Genomic DNA, 16,214 nt, shown 5'->3' on the forward strand with positions numbered 1-16,214 from the left:
GGCAGGCAGCAGCCACAGTGAGCACTGTTCCTGCTCCAAAGCAAACTCCCCCTGTGTCAGACTATTGGCTGAATTTTGTTAGAGTTCTCTTAGCATCCTTTTCCTCCAGCAAACCGACCTCAGCTCCATCAGCAGCCCGTTCCTGCAGGCTGGATAACCTGTCAGATGCATCAGGAAGCTCAGTGCTTGGACTGTTTTTAACAGTGCCATCCTGTCCTTGTGCCACTCACTGGGAGCTCTAGGCTGATGTATCCCTGTTGCTCTCCTTCCCTTTCAGTCACTGTTTCCAGCTGCAGCTTGGAATCTGAAGTTCTGCAGGAATTCATGTTGTCAATCATGCCTTGTCCCAGAATTCCTGACTTCACCATCAAAACAGCTTGAGGTCAGTCAGAGCAGGAGCTGCTCTCCGGGAGCAATCCTTGATTCTGCTGTTCTTGCTGAAGGTAGCAGCTCAGAGTGAGGGTTAATGTTCTGCAGCCTTTTTTGGGGAGGAGTTGGAGGCTGTGGCAGCTTGTTCAGCGTCCCAGGAGAACTGCTGTGGAGCAGGGAACCAAAGCCATCTCCTTCCAGCTGCAGGTGAAAATGGGAACTATGCTTAGCTGCTGCAGGGCAGCACTGGCTAGCCCAGCTACCTGCTGCACTGTTACCAAAAACTCTGTCATCAAGGGCACAGAAGGTACACACTGGAACTGGAGTGTCCAGCCTGCTGGGTTTGCTCCTCCTAAAGTGTCTGGTGAAAAGGTGGTGCAGGACTGGCACCAGTGTTTGCACTCAGGGTGTGGCAGAGTCCAGCTGAGAGATCTCTGGTTTGTTTTGGCTTCTGCAGTGAGCAAAATAGTGAAAGAACAGCTGTGGCTTTGCTTTGTTACAGGGGCTGCTCCAGCTCTCCTACTCCATAAATATTTTATCAGTTATCTGCAGGAATTAGTGATAACAGCAGCATCAGTGCAAATCCCTTCCCGTGTTCATGGATGAGGTGATGAAATTCACTTACAGCAGGTGTGGAGCTACAAGTGACCATCCTTAGCCTCTGTTTTCCTTGTCCAGTCTCAGGCAGCAACATCAGCTCTGAATGCTGCTGTTTCAGTAGCTAGAATTTCAGGCTGCTCATCTGGCTGGGCTGCTCATCATCCCTGAGGCACAGCTGGAGGGTGATGTTGCTCTGATGCAAAAAACACCCTTTAACTGGCTGTATTTGAAAATAGATTTGTTTTTCATAGATTAAGGCCATAAAGTCTCCCTACCTTTCAAGGATGTCTGGCCATGAACTTTTCATCACCTAAAATTTCAGGTTTCAGTGTGTTTACAAGGCCTTTTGGAGATGTTTTTGACCTCCCAGCATCTGAGGAAGTTCAGACAGGAGGAATCTGCTGGAGGCTGCCATTAGTGACTTTTTCCCCTGTGTCCCTTCCTAAAGCACTGCTTCAAACAGGCACTTGATGGCACATTGCAGTAGAAACACAGAATTCTCTCCACTGAAATTAAGGACAAGGATCCTTAATCATCTGGCAGGAATTGCTGCTAAGTTCACTGGTCCAGCTGCCCCTGTAGCCCCTGTACTTCTGTCTGCTGAATGAGGTGCAGCTCAGCAACTCAATACTAAAAAACTCCTGCTCAATAACTCAAAAACTGATTTATTTTCAGGCTACAAGGACCCTACTGGAGCATTTTATTGTTGGTTGTAAAAATTAAGTGATGTTAAGTACAGCAGGCTATAAAAACCAGGACAACATTTCCTAATGTGCTTCTCAGATACAAAAGCCAGAGTCTGGCTTCTTTAGATAGCAAGAAAACTGGGGTTTGGGAAGGCTGCAGGAGACTGAAATACAGCTGGTGTTTCACTTAGGCATGAAACTTGACATGAACTGGGCTGGCAGCATTCCCAAAAGCTTTCTGCAAGCACAGCCTCTCTTGGAGCTTTGGGCACAGCAGTGCTCCACACACTGAGGTGTGTCCTCCCTCCTGGCATCCTGCTCCTGGCTGGAGCTCAGGGACAGAGGTGACACATCCCTGGAGCTCAGCAGGAGCTCAGTGGCACACGCATCCCACAGCTGGAGCAGATGGGTGAGCAGGGCATCTGGGCTCACCCCTTGCTGCCCAGGGTGGAGCAGAAGGTTCTTGCACTGGATGCAGGCAGCAGGAACGCTTTCAAACCCCTGGGAGTGCCCAGCAGTGCTGGCTGCACTACAACCTGTAATCTCCATTAGCTGCTGGCCTGGGCACCAGCAAGGCTGGAAGGGACAGAGCCTCTGGAGAATAATCCAGCCCAGTTCCTGAAATAGAGCATGGCTGACCTGTAAAAGATCCTGGCCAGTCATCTGTTATCTTAAATTGGCTGTCTTGTCCTCATGCAGGTCTCTAACCGGCCGGGGTGCAGTGAAATTAGATCCATTTTACATAGCATAAATATTTAACAGCTCTAGAGCATGTAGTTTAATATTAAACAGACAGTCTTATAAATACTTCAGAATTATAGATGCTGTCACAGTACATGGAAATGACTTGATAGGATCTAGGAGAAATATTTAGGTTTGACAGGAGAGGAAGTGATGGAGTTAGAGAGAATCAGCCACATTTTTAACTGCTAGAGGAGTCCGTAAAAAAACCAAAAAAGTTGTGCAGCTTCTGTTCTTGAAAGGCAATTTGGGTGAGTTTCCTCCTCCAGAAATAACAGGCTGGTTCCCACCATACTCTCTTCAAGGAATGAAAACATTCACAATCTTAAAAAAACACTGCAGAGCAAACAGAACAATTTAGGAGCCAATGTTCAGTGATCCATTCAATGTGGGATTATCGTTATTAGAAAGGCAAGTGGCACTTAATGAGGGATTTAGATGCTCTTGAGCCTTGTTATTTTAAGCCCATGTACTACATTTTGCCACCTAAGAGAGTTTAAAATTTATTATTTGTAGATTTGCTTTTAAAAAAGTAAACAAAATCCCCCCTGATCATAAGCTGACCCCACTGCCACTGGCTGTGGCAGTGACCAGTGTCTGCAGCACGGGGCCTCGGAGGGGCTGAGGAGGCACTGTCCCAAATTTGGGAACTGTTTCAGTTCTCTCTCCTGTCCACCAGCTTCCTGTGTGACCCCTGAAAGTCATTTCTCTCCCCAGCAGGTTCACAAGTCACGTGCAGTCTAATTTCCTATCAAATCTTTGAAAAGCATTTCAGGATTAGCCCCTCCAGGCCTCTGTTTCCATCTGTGAAACAGAGATAAAGCAGAACTTGTGAGAAATGTGTTAAAATAAAAGGGTGGTACATTTTATCCCATAGGAGGCTGAACTGTTGAACAAGCAGGAAAGCTGTGTCTATTTCCAGTTGTGTCAGCAATGCAGGTCCATGCTAAAGTCATGGCAAAACTAACTTTTCCTGTATAGATTCTGTGTCCTCTAAAAATGTGGAATAATGTGGCAAGGCATAGGGCTGTCAAACATTATGGCTCGCTCAAACCTCTGGAGTTTCAGTGTTCTCTGATAGTTTTGTGACACTCCATAGCTTGCTTCCTACTTTTGAAGTTGGCTGTAGCATGCCCAGGTAGTTTTCTCTGGTCTATTCTGCACAATTCCAGTGTTCAATACAATGTGATTTCCAGTGCAGTGGGGTTACCAAGAATGGAACTTGTATGAAGAAACTTGGGTCAGCTCTTCCATCAGAAATATTTCAGTTTATAGCCTGGAAAGGCAGAAAAAGCACAGAGGCTTCTGTGCACCTTGGAGACCTGTGGGATTGGTGTGAATTTAAGAGTTGGGGGCTGAACTGGAGCAATTCCTAATGCAGAGATTTCTTGGAAGGTGTCCCCCAAGTACTGCTTAGTTTTTATCCTGGAAGGTGTTTGTACCGATTTCAGGAAAAACAGTGTTCTGGGTCAGGTACAAAGTGTGGTGAAGAGTGACAACTAAGTTTTAATGTGTCCAAAGGAGTGTGATGTTTCCTGAGGATTTGTCACCTGACAGGGCCTCAGGCAGTGGCAGCTCTGTGAGGCTCCCTGTGCACCGGTCCGAGGGTTTCACTGATGCTCAGAGAAGCTGCCTGTGACAGCAGAGGTACAACTGCTCGGGCAGTTTGGTTCTTGCTTTGAGAGACAGGTGTCTGCTAAGGAAGGCAGGAGCCTCCCTTGGAATGGAAAATGTAATCCCCTTCCCTCTGAATCATTAGAATACTGAAATTAAGGGGCTCTCACGCAAAGCTATGGGAAACAACAGTTCTTTTGCTAGAATATGTGTGCATAACAAGACAAGCAAACAGCAGCACAGCAGCAGCACAGCAGCAGCAGCAGCAGCAGCACAGCAGCACAGCAGCAGCAGCAGCACAGCAGCAGCAGCTCAGCAGCAGCACAGCAGCAGCACAGCAGCAGCACAGCAGCAGCAGCAGCAGCAGCAGCAGCACAGCAGCAGCAGCTCAGCAGCAGCACAGCAGCAGCAGCAGCAGCAGCACAGCAGCAGCAGCTCAGCAGCAGCACAGCAGCAGCAGCAAATGCAGCAGCAAATGCAGCAGCACAGCAAATGCAGCAGCAGCAGCTCAGCAGCACAGCAGCAGCACAGCAGCAGCAGCAGCAGCAGAGCAGCACAGCAGCGGCAGCAGCACAGCAGCAGCAGCACAGCAGCAGCACAGCAGCGGCAGCAGCACAGCAGCAGCAGCACAGCAGCAGCAGCAGCACAGCAGCACAGCAGCAGCAGCAGCAGCAGCAGCACAGCAGCAGCACAGCAGCAGCAGCAGTAGCAGCAGCACAGCAGCACAGCAGCAGCACAGCAGCAGCACAGCAGCAGCAGCACAGCAGCACAGCAGCAGCACAGCAGCAGCAGCAGCAGCAGTAGCACAGCAGCAGCACAGCAGCAGCAGCAGCAGCAGCAGCAGCAGCACAGCAGCAGCAGCACAGCAGCAGCACAGCAGCAGCAGCAGCAGCAGCAGCACAGCAGCACAGCAGCAGCAGCACAGCAGCAGCACAGCAGCAGCACAGCAGCAGCACAGCAGCAGCAGCACAGCAGCACAGCAGCAGCACAGCAGCAGCAGCAGCAGCAGTAGCACAGCAGCAGCACAGCAGCAGCACAGCAGCACAGCAGCAGCAGCAGCACAGCAGCACAGCAGCACAGCAGCAGCAGCAGCAGCAGCAGCACAGCAGCAGCACAGCAGCAGCAGCAGCAGCAGCACAGCAGCACAGCAGCACAGCAGCAGCACAGCAGCAGCAGCACAGCAGCAGCAGCACAGCAGCAGCACAGCAGCAGCAGCAGCAGCACAGCAGCAGCACAGCAGCAGCAGCAGCAGCAGCAGCACAGCAGCAGCAGCAGCTCAGTCCCAGCCCAGCCTTGTCCCGCTGCGCAGAGAAGGGCGCCTTCCCCTGGCTGCAGTTCCGGGCGCGGCCGCCAGGGGCGCTGCTGGCTCGCGGCGGGCAGGGCGGGGGCGGTGCCTGCCCGCGCCTGCAGGGGGCGCTGTGGCGCGGCTCGACCTCCTCTCCCTCACGCCGTAATGGCGGCACGGCCCGTGGGACGGGACGGAAAAGGGACTTCTTGATGAGCCCTTGGTGGCAGCCGAGCCTGTTACCCCCTTGGAACAGCAAAAGGAGATGTAGCAGGAACCTCGGAGCAGCAAGGTGGAAAGGCAGGGAAGAGCAATATCCCGGAGTGGTAGATGAGATGTGTCAGAAATTCTGCAGCTGTAGCTGTGACTGCGTGCTGTCTGGGCAGGCAGGGACTGTGGGCTACAATGTACAAAAAACCCTGGAGCAGAAGCAGAGGCACCTCACAGCTGGGCAGCAGCAGCCCGGCTCCCAAACAGAGCCAGGAGAGGCTGCCTGGAACGAGGAAGGGGCTCAGGGATGCAGGGGTCTCTCAGAGGCCCCCCAGCAGATGGTGAAGGGTCCTTCGGTCCTTCAGTGTTCATAAGGACCCAGTTCCGTGGCTGCTCTCACAAGCAGAAGCTCACCCATGGCAGAGGAAGCAGGGCTGGGCTCCAGAGGTGGCGGTGAATTGCCTCCCCCAAGCAGCAGCTTGACCTTCCTCCTCCTCTGAAGAGCAGGAAAGACAGCAGCTGCCCCAGCCCTTTGGTGTTTTTCCCCCAGCCCAATTCTTCAGTATCTCTGCCTTTCCCAGAGAAACCCCCAGGTACAAAGAGAGAGAAGCCAGCTGGACCACTCTTCAGCTGGACCCCAGAAGTGTGGCCACTTCTTTTGTCTCTCTTAAATACCTGCTTGTTATTGTCTCCTAGCAACACGTATAGCAGAAAATTTTTTAGAGAAATAAACCAAAAGAAAAGTCCTAAACCCCAGCACCAGCACGGCCGACCTCCACTGGTCGGTGGTGACTCTCCCTTCGTCACTCAGATTTGTTTGTGCTGCTGCTGCCCGAGCACAGCCAGAGAGCGTTGGGTAAAGCACTCAGCCACATCAGGGCAGGTGTGTAGGTCTGCTGGGGGTTTCCCAGTGATGTAAGAATCCAGGTGTTCCCATTGAGGTCAGTGAGCACCTGAGCTAGAAAGGAAGTTCCAGAGGTCTCAGAGTGTGAGGATGTCACCTCTGGCAGTTCACACGGGGCCCTGCTGTGTGTGTCACTGTCAAAGGCACCCACTCCTGTCCCTGTCTAACAAGAGCAGTGTGGTAGGAGACAGGAGAGGAGCTGCTGCTGAGGAAGGTTGAATTTTCCAGGGCATCTACAACAAGAACAAGCAGCAGGGACAAGGGATGGGCTTGGCAGGAGTATTGCTGCTGTCCCTGGGTCCCTCAGAGTAGACAGGAGCTATCCCCTCGCTGCCCTCATCCCAGGAGCTGCAGGACAGCTCCTGCCTGGTGACACAGCAGTCCCTGCCACACGCTGCCCATCCCCTGGAGCAGGTGCCTGGAACAGCAGCAGGTCTTCAGGAGCTGCAAACTGAAAGACAACTCACTTTCCCTTAATTTTTATCAGTGATGACTGTTTACATTTGTGCTGTCAGGCTGAAGGACACCAACAGCCACTGTACAGCCTTGTATTGGCTCAGGGAAATAGTAGCTACCTGGATGCCTTTGGGACCTTCCCAAATCCTTGTCAATTAGTGCCAGCAATGTTATTTGGTGTGTTCCAGGCATTGTCAGCACTGCTGTCAGGCACCCCTGTGTGACAAGGTTTCAGCCTCATACCATTGTGCAGGACAGTTTTTAATGTCCCACTTCTTTAGACACTGTTAAGCAACCAAAACCTGGATTTGCCAGGCTGCTATGTTGTTAGGAATCCATTTCTTTGCTAATTGCAGCTCTCACACAACACTTTTGTTTTCTCTCCACCAGGGTGAATCAGCTTGTGATGCCACCAGCCTCTGTGAAAGTCTGAGATGGTGAGTGACCCAAACCAGGTTTCAAGCTACAGCTCTGCTCCAAACCCCTGTCAGCCCATTTCTTTCCTTATGAATTGCAGAGAAGTTTCCTTACCCAGCTCTGGTTTGCACCTTTGCCACCCTCAGCCCAAAGCAGAGCAAATCAAGAACAGGGAAAGCAGGGGTCAACTCAAGTGTCCTTTGTGGAATCGAGTTGCTTCCAGAACCTGGTGTTCCCTTCTTTGAGCAGAAAAGCCCATGTTACCCGTGTCCCCTTGACCAGTGTGACTGTCCCAGGCCAGAACTGGAAACCTTTTGGCGTTCACAAAACCTCCTGCTGCCCTGCTTGGAGTCAAACATGGGCTGCTACCTCACCACCATTTCTGGCATAGGCCAGATTTTCTGCAGAAAGTGTTTCCTGGCAGCACCTGACCCTGCATGTCCCCTCTGCACCCCTCGATCCAGGGCGACACCTCTGGGCCAGAGGGACCAGGGACTGTCCCCTTCCTGCTGCCCACCCTGTCCCTTGTGTTCCTGCTGCCCTTACCACTGCCCCACTGCCACAGGTGATACACACTTCCCAGCATTTTACTGCAGCCAAAATTAATTAAAGCAAGTTTCTGAAGAGGAGATTTCTTTCCCATAAACTAAAAGCATTGAAAGACTAATCAGAAAATCAGAGCTCAATAAGACACTTCAGAATGGCCTTTTGAGGGAAAAGATTTAATGCAATCTCTAGCACAGCAGATGTGTTATTTCCACAGAGGGGAGTGGATTCGGGCACAGGGCTGCCTGGAGTTTGCAGGCTCTGGGCTGGATGAGTGTTCACACAGTATTATTAACAGTAGCTTTTAGATAAAGTTGGAGGGTTTTTTAAAAAATGCCATCAACAAATCTGGGAGAAAATCCTTGGTGCTGTTGCTGAAACTTGCCTTATAAACCAGTAATTTACAAACCACACTACTTGTGTCCTGAGAACACCAAGGTTTTTCACTGCACTTCCCTCTTTTTTGATCCAGTTTTATACAGCTTGAAAGAAACCAGGGCACCATCATAGGGGAATTTTTCTGTAATCCAGTAGCCACTAACTTTTAAGGTCAGGGGCAACTTCCTGCATAACATGGAGCACAGACCCTCTCGCAGGAAATGCTGCAGTGAGAGAACTGGTTATCCTTGCCCCATTATCTAGGAAAGCAGTGGGCTGCTGGAGAGGCCAGCACAGAGGTAGCTCAGCAGTGAGGAGAGGCGCTGACATGCTCCCTGAAGCCAGCATGGGCCACCAGCAGTGCCTGCTCTGCCGTGTCAGCAGCCAACTGAGCTGGGCTCTGCAGGGCTGGCACCTGAGCTGGGCTCTGCAGGGGACAGCAGTTTCTCAAATGACAATTTAAGGCACAAGGCAGTTCCCCTTTAGTAAACTGAGGGAGTCAAAAGCAGTCTACAGGAATGGAGCCTGTCGTGTGCTGAGCTGCCTGAGCCCACAGCAGGAGCAGTTGTGCCTCCACAGCTGCCCTTGAGGGCTACACGGGAGCTACAGCTGCCAGTCACCTCCTGGAGCGGGCTGGGCCAGGATCACAGTGCCTTTGTTCCCATTCCAAATGGCTTCAGCACATCCCCAGGTGCTGCCTCCACCATGCCCACCATGGGCAAGCTTTGCCAAGCCCCTGCTGGCACAGACACCAGGGGTCTCATAGCTCCCACCACCCCAGGAGCTGGGGTGCACCACCAGCAATCCATACCTGGAGCTTCCCCAGTAACCAGCTTCTGTTGCCTGTTCACAGCTGCCCGTGAAGGACACGTGGACTGCTCCCACCACACCAATTCACTCTGGAAGCCCCTCTGTGCTGGCTATCAGTGGATCCTTCAGCTCCACATCACAGAGGGGGTGTCTGCACCAAATCCATCCCTTGCTCCAGCCTGCAGGGTCAGGCACCAGGAGATGAGCAGGGCAGCCGGGAACATGGCAACTTCTGGAACATGAGGACATCCATGGGGTCCCCGAGCATGGAAACCAACTGTCCACTGGACCCTGAAAAAGCTGCCCAAGTGAGCAACTGTAGATTGTGTAAATGGTTTTAGTTGTAGCCAATGAAATCCACATCGTTTGTAGGGCAGCTGGTGTCCTATGGAATGCTGCTGCTCTGCCAGCACTCCCACTCCCACAGACTGCACTAGTTGAGGACCTGTTCTGTACATCACCTTTCCTTTGACATTGAAGGCTTGATTCAGATTATTATTTTTTATTTAAATATGTTATAAGATGCTTTATCTCTGCTGGAGACATTAGATGAGATATATATATATATATATATACTTAGAAAAAAATTTTTATTTAAACATTTGAAATCTGGAGCTGCCTGTGCAACCATAGCAGACATAAATAACGTCCACAGCTCTCCTCCTCTCAGTGCCCTGGTGCCAGGGCTTGCAAGGGCACCACCTGAAAACTTCCAGTGGCTGCCCTACCTGTCACTGAGACTGAGCAACGGGACAGAGGAGAGAGTATCACTGCACTGGGTATGCTGGTGGTTGTCACAGAAAGGCCCAGAAGAACGTTGGACAGAAATCCCTACAGGCTCTAGAGTTTTCCATATGCTAAATTCAGCCTTCCTAGGAGGCTCACAGGCTTTTAAATACCAAAATCCACCTGGCTGAATGGCTGCACCTTGGGCCTGGGAGTGCAATACTGCTGTGCCAGTGACCTCGTGCTTTGTTTACATGATACCATATCACTCAGATTGTCCATGCTAATTCTCCCTGCCAAAATCCCAAAGCAGGCGGCTGACACTCTGCCTTCAGAGCAGTGCTTGGGTTCCTGCACACCCAGCCTGACCTGTCACTGGGGTGTTCTTGTACCTTTACAAAGGTGCCTTTGAGAGCTTTCAGACAAGGCCAGTGCCTGCACTGGGTTAGACTCAAATGCAGAAGCATGTCACGGTGCCATTCCACTGGACTCTGTTTCCTGGACCTGGCCTCCACAAGCCAGATTTGTGCTGTGTCAGCTGGATGGGGGAGGAGGGGGGAGCACAGGTCCTGAAGAGGGCCAGGCTGCCACATGAAGGGCACTTGGGGTCCATGGAGGACTAAATCAGCTCAGGAAATGTCAGACCAGAACTAGATGCGCGTCAAGGCTGGAGCTGCTGTCCTGGTTGTGCCACAAGACTTCTCAGGCACAGCAAGGTCCTGTGAGTAAATCTGGGTTTATCCCCATTCCCTGCCAGGATGTGCTGGGACCTACAGCACAGCACTGCAGCAGAGATGGTTCTAATTCCAGGTGCTCACCCCATAGTAAGTCCCTGCCCAGGCTGGGGATTCCTGTCCTCCCCTGAGCCGTCCCTCCTCCCAGGACTCCTCTGCTAGGGTTCTGTCTCCTGAAATTCCTTAACAATAGCTGTAGGACTTGGCTAAAGAATCAGAGCCAGAAGTGTTCCTCTAGTGCCTGAGCAAGCAGGTGCTAGAAATAACAAAGCAAAGCAAATCCCAACAATGCTTCACTTCCTACCTCGTGCCACTATTTACACTCAGAGGGGAAACACAGCAGCTGTAGTCTGGGAGCCAAACACTTGGCTTTAAAGGCACATGAATTTCTGATTCCCATTAAGAAATTCCTTTTTAAGCTGTTTAAAAGGAAACAAAAAGCAACCCAACAATCAGTCATTTCATCTCAGAGACCAAAGAAGATTAACCACATTTTCTAAATTGCTTTTCTGATAGGCTCTCTGTTGTAGCATTTATTGTCAACAAAATGGAACATTTCTACTAAGGTTCAGAGATTAGGAATTCTCCTTAAACTTAATTCTCAGGAGTCAACAATGAAAAGGGAACTGAAGTGTTCTGTAATGTCACTGGCAGTCCTTGTTTGTGACAGGCTCCAGTCCCTGCCAGAGCTCAGTGCTGGTTTTATCCTTTGTGCACATGAAGGAAATGCTGTGGATTCTGTTTAAACAAGGACAGAGGGAAGGGAGCAAACAAAGGAGTGAGAATGAGTCCTACCTTCACCAGGGATCCCTGAATCCCTGCTCCCACATGTTCCAGGCTAAGAGAGGGAGGCTCAGGCTTCTTCAGATCCTTGCTGCATTCAGCAGGGTCTGTGCAAGTGTTCAGAGGCACCAGGGAGGCTCCAGCTGCCCCTCAGTCAATCACGAGGGTTTCCTTCTACTCCACTTCCTAAAGGGGATTTTTTTAAAGCATTAACTCGCCCCAGCTGATCCTGCACTGGCAGTCAGGTGGGTACACAGTGTGGGAAACTGAGGCAATGGGCCCTGCCCAAAGAGGCAAGAGAATGACCCAAAAGGCAGCAAGCTGCCATCCCAAGTGGCTCCTGCGGCCACCCAGACCTGCTCTGGGAGCAGTGGCAGCAGGAGCTTCTCCCCTCACAGTCAGGGGGACTGAACCCCACAACTGTCTGGCTGTGCTCTGGGAAGCAGAGTTCTCCCAAGCTCCACCCCAAAAGCTTCTTCTCTTCTCCCATGGCTTTATTGTCTGGTAAACCAGCACTTACAATCACTTTTACCGCGTGATGTACGGGAGTATTCGTGTATTTTCTTGTTATACAAGGGAGGAGTATAAAATAGTTTTCTGATTTCTTTCAGAAGCAAATGACTATTTTATTTTTTAAGAGCAATTGATTGTGAATCTCAGAGTATAAAAAAAAAAAGATAAGCCAAATATATACCTTTATGTAAATTAAGAAATAAAAGTATTTAAAATGTACCTCCTGGCTCCTTTTCTTGTGCTCTCCTGTGGTTGCTGCCTGCAGGGCTGGTCCCTGGGATAAGGATGAGGATGCTCCAAGCAGCCACAGGGCTGCCAAGAACTTCCCTGGATGCCAGCCTGCCTGGAGTTTGTGGAGAAATAACACCAGGAGCAGGGAAGGTGGTGGGTTACAGCCTCCCGTTCCCCAGAGCTGGATCCAGCCAGGAGCAGAGCTGGGGAAGGAGTCAGCGTGGGCCTGGCAGAGGGGGGGTCCTGCTGCAGCCCCAGGCAGGCCCCTCACAGCACAGAGAGGACCTGGCTGATGAGAACTGATCATGGTGCTCACGGGTTGGGTGCTCAGAAAGGTGGACAGGGAGGCAGGAAATGATTCCCAGGTGCTCCCACAGTGGCCGTCAAGGCTGCCCTTCTCCAGTGATCCCGCAGCAGCCATGCCCACCGAGCTGGCAGGACAACAGGAGAGAAGGGGCTGGTCCTGCTGCAGCTCAGCCTCAGGCTGCCGTGGCACACGACAAAGGTGTCTGAGGCTCCCTGGCCAGCTGGGAGAGACCCTCCCACTGCAGGGCCTCCCTCCAGTGTCCTTCTCCTGCAGCACAGGGCAGTGTCCAAGCCAGGGAACCACAAGGCTAAGGCTCTGTCACTTAAAACAGCCATCCCTGATGGCCTTTTGTCATTGCTTCTCGGGGCTTTCAGCTTAATCATTCTTATAAGTTACTTGATTAAGAATAATTTTCCAAATTCTGATGTTCCAGCAGATAGATAAGCTTTGAAGCTCAGCAGCTTTAGCTCCATCCATCAACTACTGCTAAGAAGAGTGTGCTGTCCACACTGGGTTTGGATCAGGGCCATACCCGTGGGTGTGTGTGTGTGTTATGTGTGTGCCCCCACAGACTCACCCCATCCCTGCCTGTAGAGCTCTCACAGGGCCACCCACGCTGTGACAAACAACAGCCTCGTGGGCTGGCACAGGGTGACTGCCTGACCCTCTCCTGAGCTGGTTGTGTGTTCTTTGTGCTGCAGTGCCCTGGTGTCTCTGGTGCATTTACATTTATCACACTGTACAAAGAGGTGCTGATTGCATGGCAACCTCTCCTGAGCAACTCCAACAGTGCACCCCTTGCCCAGAGTCCCTGGCAAAATCTCTCAGGATATTACATCAGAAATCATAGAGTCATGGAATGGTTTGGCCTGGAAGGACCAGACAGACCAATTCATTCCACCCCCTTGCCATGGACAGGGACACCTCTCCCTATCCCAGGCTGCTCCAAGCCCTGTCCAGCCTGGCCTTGGACACTTCCAGGGATGGGGCAGCCCCAGCTGCTCTGGGCACCTGAGCCAGGGCTCACCATCCTCACAGGACTCCAGGAGCCTGGATTTGTCCCGTGGCTTTGGCCAGTCTCCAGCACTGCCCCCCTCCCCTGAGCTCAGTGCCCAGGGCCTGGGGCTGCTCTCTTGCCCCCAGAAGCATGGAGCTCTGAGCTCTGAGCCCAGGACAGCTGAGAAGAAAAGGCTTCATTTAAATCAGGGCATGCTCAGTCATCTGAAGCCCTCATGGTCGAGCAACAGACAGGACCTGAAATCAAGTCAAATGAAACCACTGTGATTTTGAAAAGGCCCAAATAAATGCTGGTGAAACACAGTGTGACTCGAATCAGTGACTGCATTCCATAGGCAGTGCATCATCAAAGCCAACCCACAGTCAGGTAATTTAACTGGCAAAAGGGGGCAGCGTGACCTGCACTGTGCCCTGCAGCTCTCCTGTCCCTTTGTCCCTTGACCACTCTGCAAGTCCTGGAGACTGAACACACCCAGGAGCGCAGAGAGCAGAGGTCAGTCAGCCTCTCCAGCCTGACAGCTGGCACTGCCCAGTGGCCCTCCTTGTGTCAGAAACAGCAGCTGGCACAGCTTTGGCCTCGTGCTCTTCCCTTCCCACAGTGACAGTGACAAGCTGATCCCCAGGAGCTCCTCGCTGCAGTGACCCTGGCAGGTATCCCAGAGAGCCCAGCCAGGCCCTGTGGCCTCAGCATGGTGGCTCTGGGTGCCGCAGCTGCTCTCTCTGCAGGCAGGTGAGGATCCCTCCCTGAGCTGCCTGGACAGAACCCTCTCCTCCAGCTCTTTTTCCCCACCCACCACTGCCTGCTGTTCCTCCTCTGGTTCCACACAGCAGAGGCACAAAATCCCAGCATGTTCTACTTAACAAGCACAAAGAAAGAAATCATTAGTGAGACATTTCAGATCTGAAGCCCCTTGTCCCCTTTGGAGCCCCTCTGGATCATTAAACCAGGGACAGCCTGACCTGCTGGCCTCCTGTGTGCTGCATTTGCATAATACATGAAAAGTCATCGCTGGGGACAGCTGGAGGGGCTTAGCTGGGATTGAGGTTTTAACGAGGCAATGAAGCAGCTTCCAGCAGTAAATGGCAGAGGCAGGGCAGCATCCCCAGGGTCAATCCCCAGGCCCATTGGGAGCAGAGGTGCCCTTTTTCCTGGAGACAGGATTGGCAGTAATTGCCAACACCTTCTGCCTGGGAATAGAGATTTGCAGCTCTTCTTTAGGCTGCAACAGCAGCTCTTGCAGCCAGCAGCCACCTCCAGATGAGGAAGTGCTTTGGGAGAAAAGGTCCAGCAGGGAGTCCAGCCCTGAATTGCTCAGACAAGCGTGGGGGCTCCACGGAGAGCAGGAATCAGCCACCTCCTGCAGGCCTGATCTGCAGTGTCCTGGTGACACCTACAGCCCCAATCTCCATCTGCCTGGGTACATCTGCAAACCCTTCAGAGGCTGGAGGCCAACAATCATCCAGGGTGGGCACAAGGAGAGCTGCCCTTCACCTCCTGCCCAGTCTGTGCCAGTGCTGACTCGGAGAGCCCAGAGCCTGCCAGCTCCTCCTCCCCCAGCACGCACAAGGGCTGCGTCCTCCAAGGCAGCCCCACGGAGCCCCTCAGCCCTGACTGCCCGGGGAGCAGCTGTGGAAAAGGCAGGCACGGGAACTCCAGCTGTCACCTGCGGCTCACGGGAGCCAGCACACACCTTGGATGGGCAGCTCAGCTGGGGGGATCACTGCTGGGACAGGGAAAGTGGAAGCTGTGGGTCTGCAGCAGGAGTTGTGTGCCATTTGAGCAGAGACTCATTGCAAAGGCAGATAAACAGCCACGGGCAAACACAGCCCTTTGTGGCTCTTCTCTCACCCCCTTCAGAAGCAATGTGACATTTCCAGTGCCCTTATCTCTGCCTGGTGGTACAGACCCTCCTGCAGGATGAGAGCTGAAGGCACAGCAGGCACAGCCCTGCTCCCGGCCCTTCCCTCTGCCACGAGCCAGCACCAAACTCCTCTGCAGCAGGGAGAGCAGTGAGGCCTTCAGAGAATCACACAAATCACTGAGGTTGGAAAAGACCTTCAAGGCCATCAGGTCCCAGCATTAGCCCAGCACTGCTCCCTCAGATGCTGGAGAGGAGTCAGGGCCAGGCACCAACAGCCATGGAATGGATCCAGGAGCAGGGGAGGCTTTGGTGGCAGCTGCAGCTTGAGCAGCATTTCAAACACTTTGAGCCTCGGCTCTCAACAAGGACCAGGTACCCAACGCTGGGGAGAACCTGGTCCTGGCACTCTCCAAAGGGATGGTGGCATTCCAGCATTCAGGGATAAATAAGCAGATGCAATTCCAGGCAGTCACTTCCCAGACTGCTGCAGGCCTGCTGTTCCAGGTGCCTTGCGTGGCTGCACACAGGCCTGGCACAGTGGCCAATCAATCAACCATTTCAATTGTTTCACTGATTTATTGATTCCCTGCACTACCACCGGGGCCATGACCCCTCCAGCACCCAGCAGCAAAAAGGCAAGAAAAAACCAGATCATGGTGGTTATGGACAATACCAGTGGTCAAACTGGGAATAGCTGACCCTGTGCAAACCCTTTCAACCCCAGCCAGTTCTGAGGCTGCATCTCCCAGACTGGAAAAGCTGTGAGCACTGCTGGGCCTGGGCAGGACAGGGATGAGCCTTTAGGAGTTACTTCTGAATCTCCCACAAGGCTTGACCACGTGCCAGCACACCCACCCCAACTCCCCAAGGAATCCAAACCAGACTCTTGCTTCTGCCTTGGGAAATCATGGAGAATTCTCTGGCACTGCCAGAGAAGAGAGAGTGCCCGGAGGCTGGAGGGTATGTAACCTGCTGAAGCTCTCTGTGCACTAGGCTGAACCCTTCACACAAGCCAGACCCACAGC

At 52.3% G+C, this 16,214-nt stretch overlaps 1 protein-coding gene across 3 annotated transcripts in view; it reads left to right on the plus strand.

Annotated features, from left to right (window-relative positions):
* Nucleotides 1-11,989, plus strand: part of LOC119709698 (protein spinster homolog 2-like) — a 135,131-nt gene extending 123,142 nt beyond the window's left edge. For all 3 annotated transcript variants that reach the window (XR_005259409.1, XR_005259410.1, XM_038157766.1), the window contains 2 exons: nt 7,256-7,302; nt 9,060-11,989. Coding sequence is in view for 1 of the 3 variants with exons in the window: in XM_038157766.1 (XP_038013694.1) it covers nt 7,256-7,298 (43 nt within the window). In the remaining 2 variants the exon portion in view is untranslated. The remainder of the gene's footprint in view (nt 1-7,255; nt 7,303-9,059) is intronic.
* Nucleotides 11,990-16,214: the final 4,225 nt, after the last annotated feature.

The sequence above is a fragment of the Motacilla alba genome, chromosome 19, assembly GCF_015832195.1.
Source record: "Motacilla alba alba isolate MOTALB_02 chromosome 19, Motacilla_alba_V1.0_pri, whole genome shotgun sequence".
NCBI classification, from domain to species: domain Eukaryota; kingdom Metazoa; phylum Chordata; class Aves; order Passeriformes; family Motacillidae; genus Motacilla; species Motacilla alba.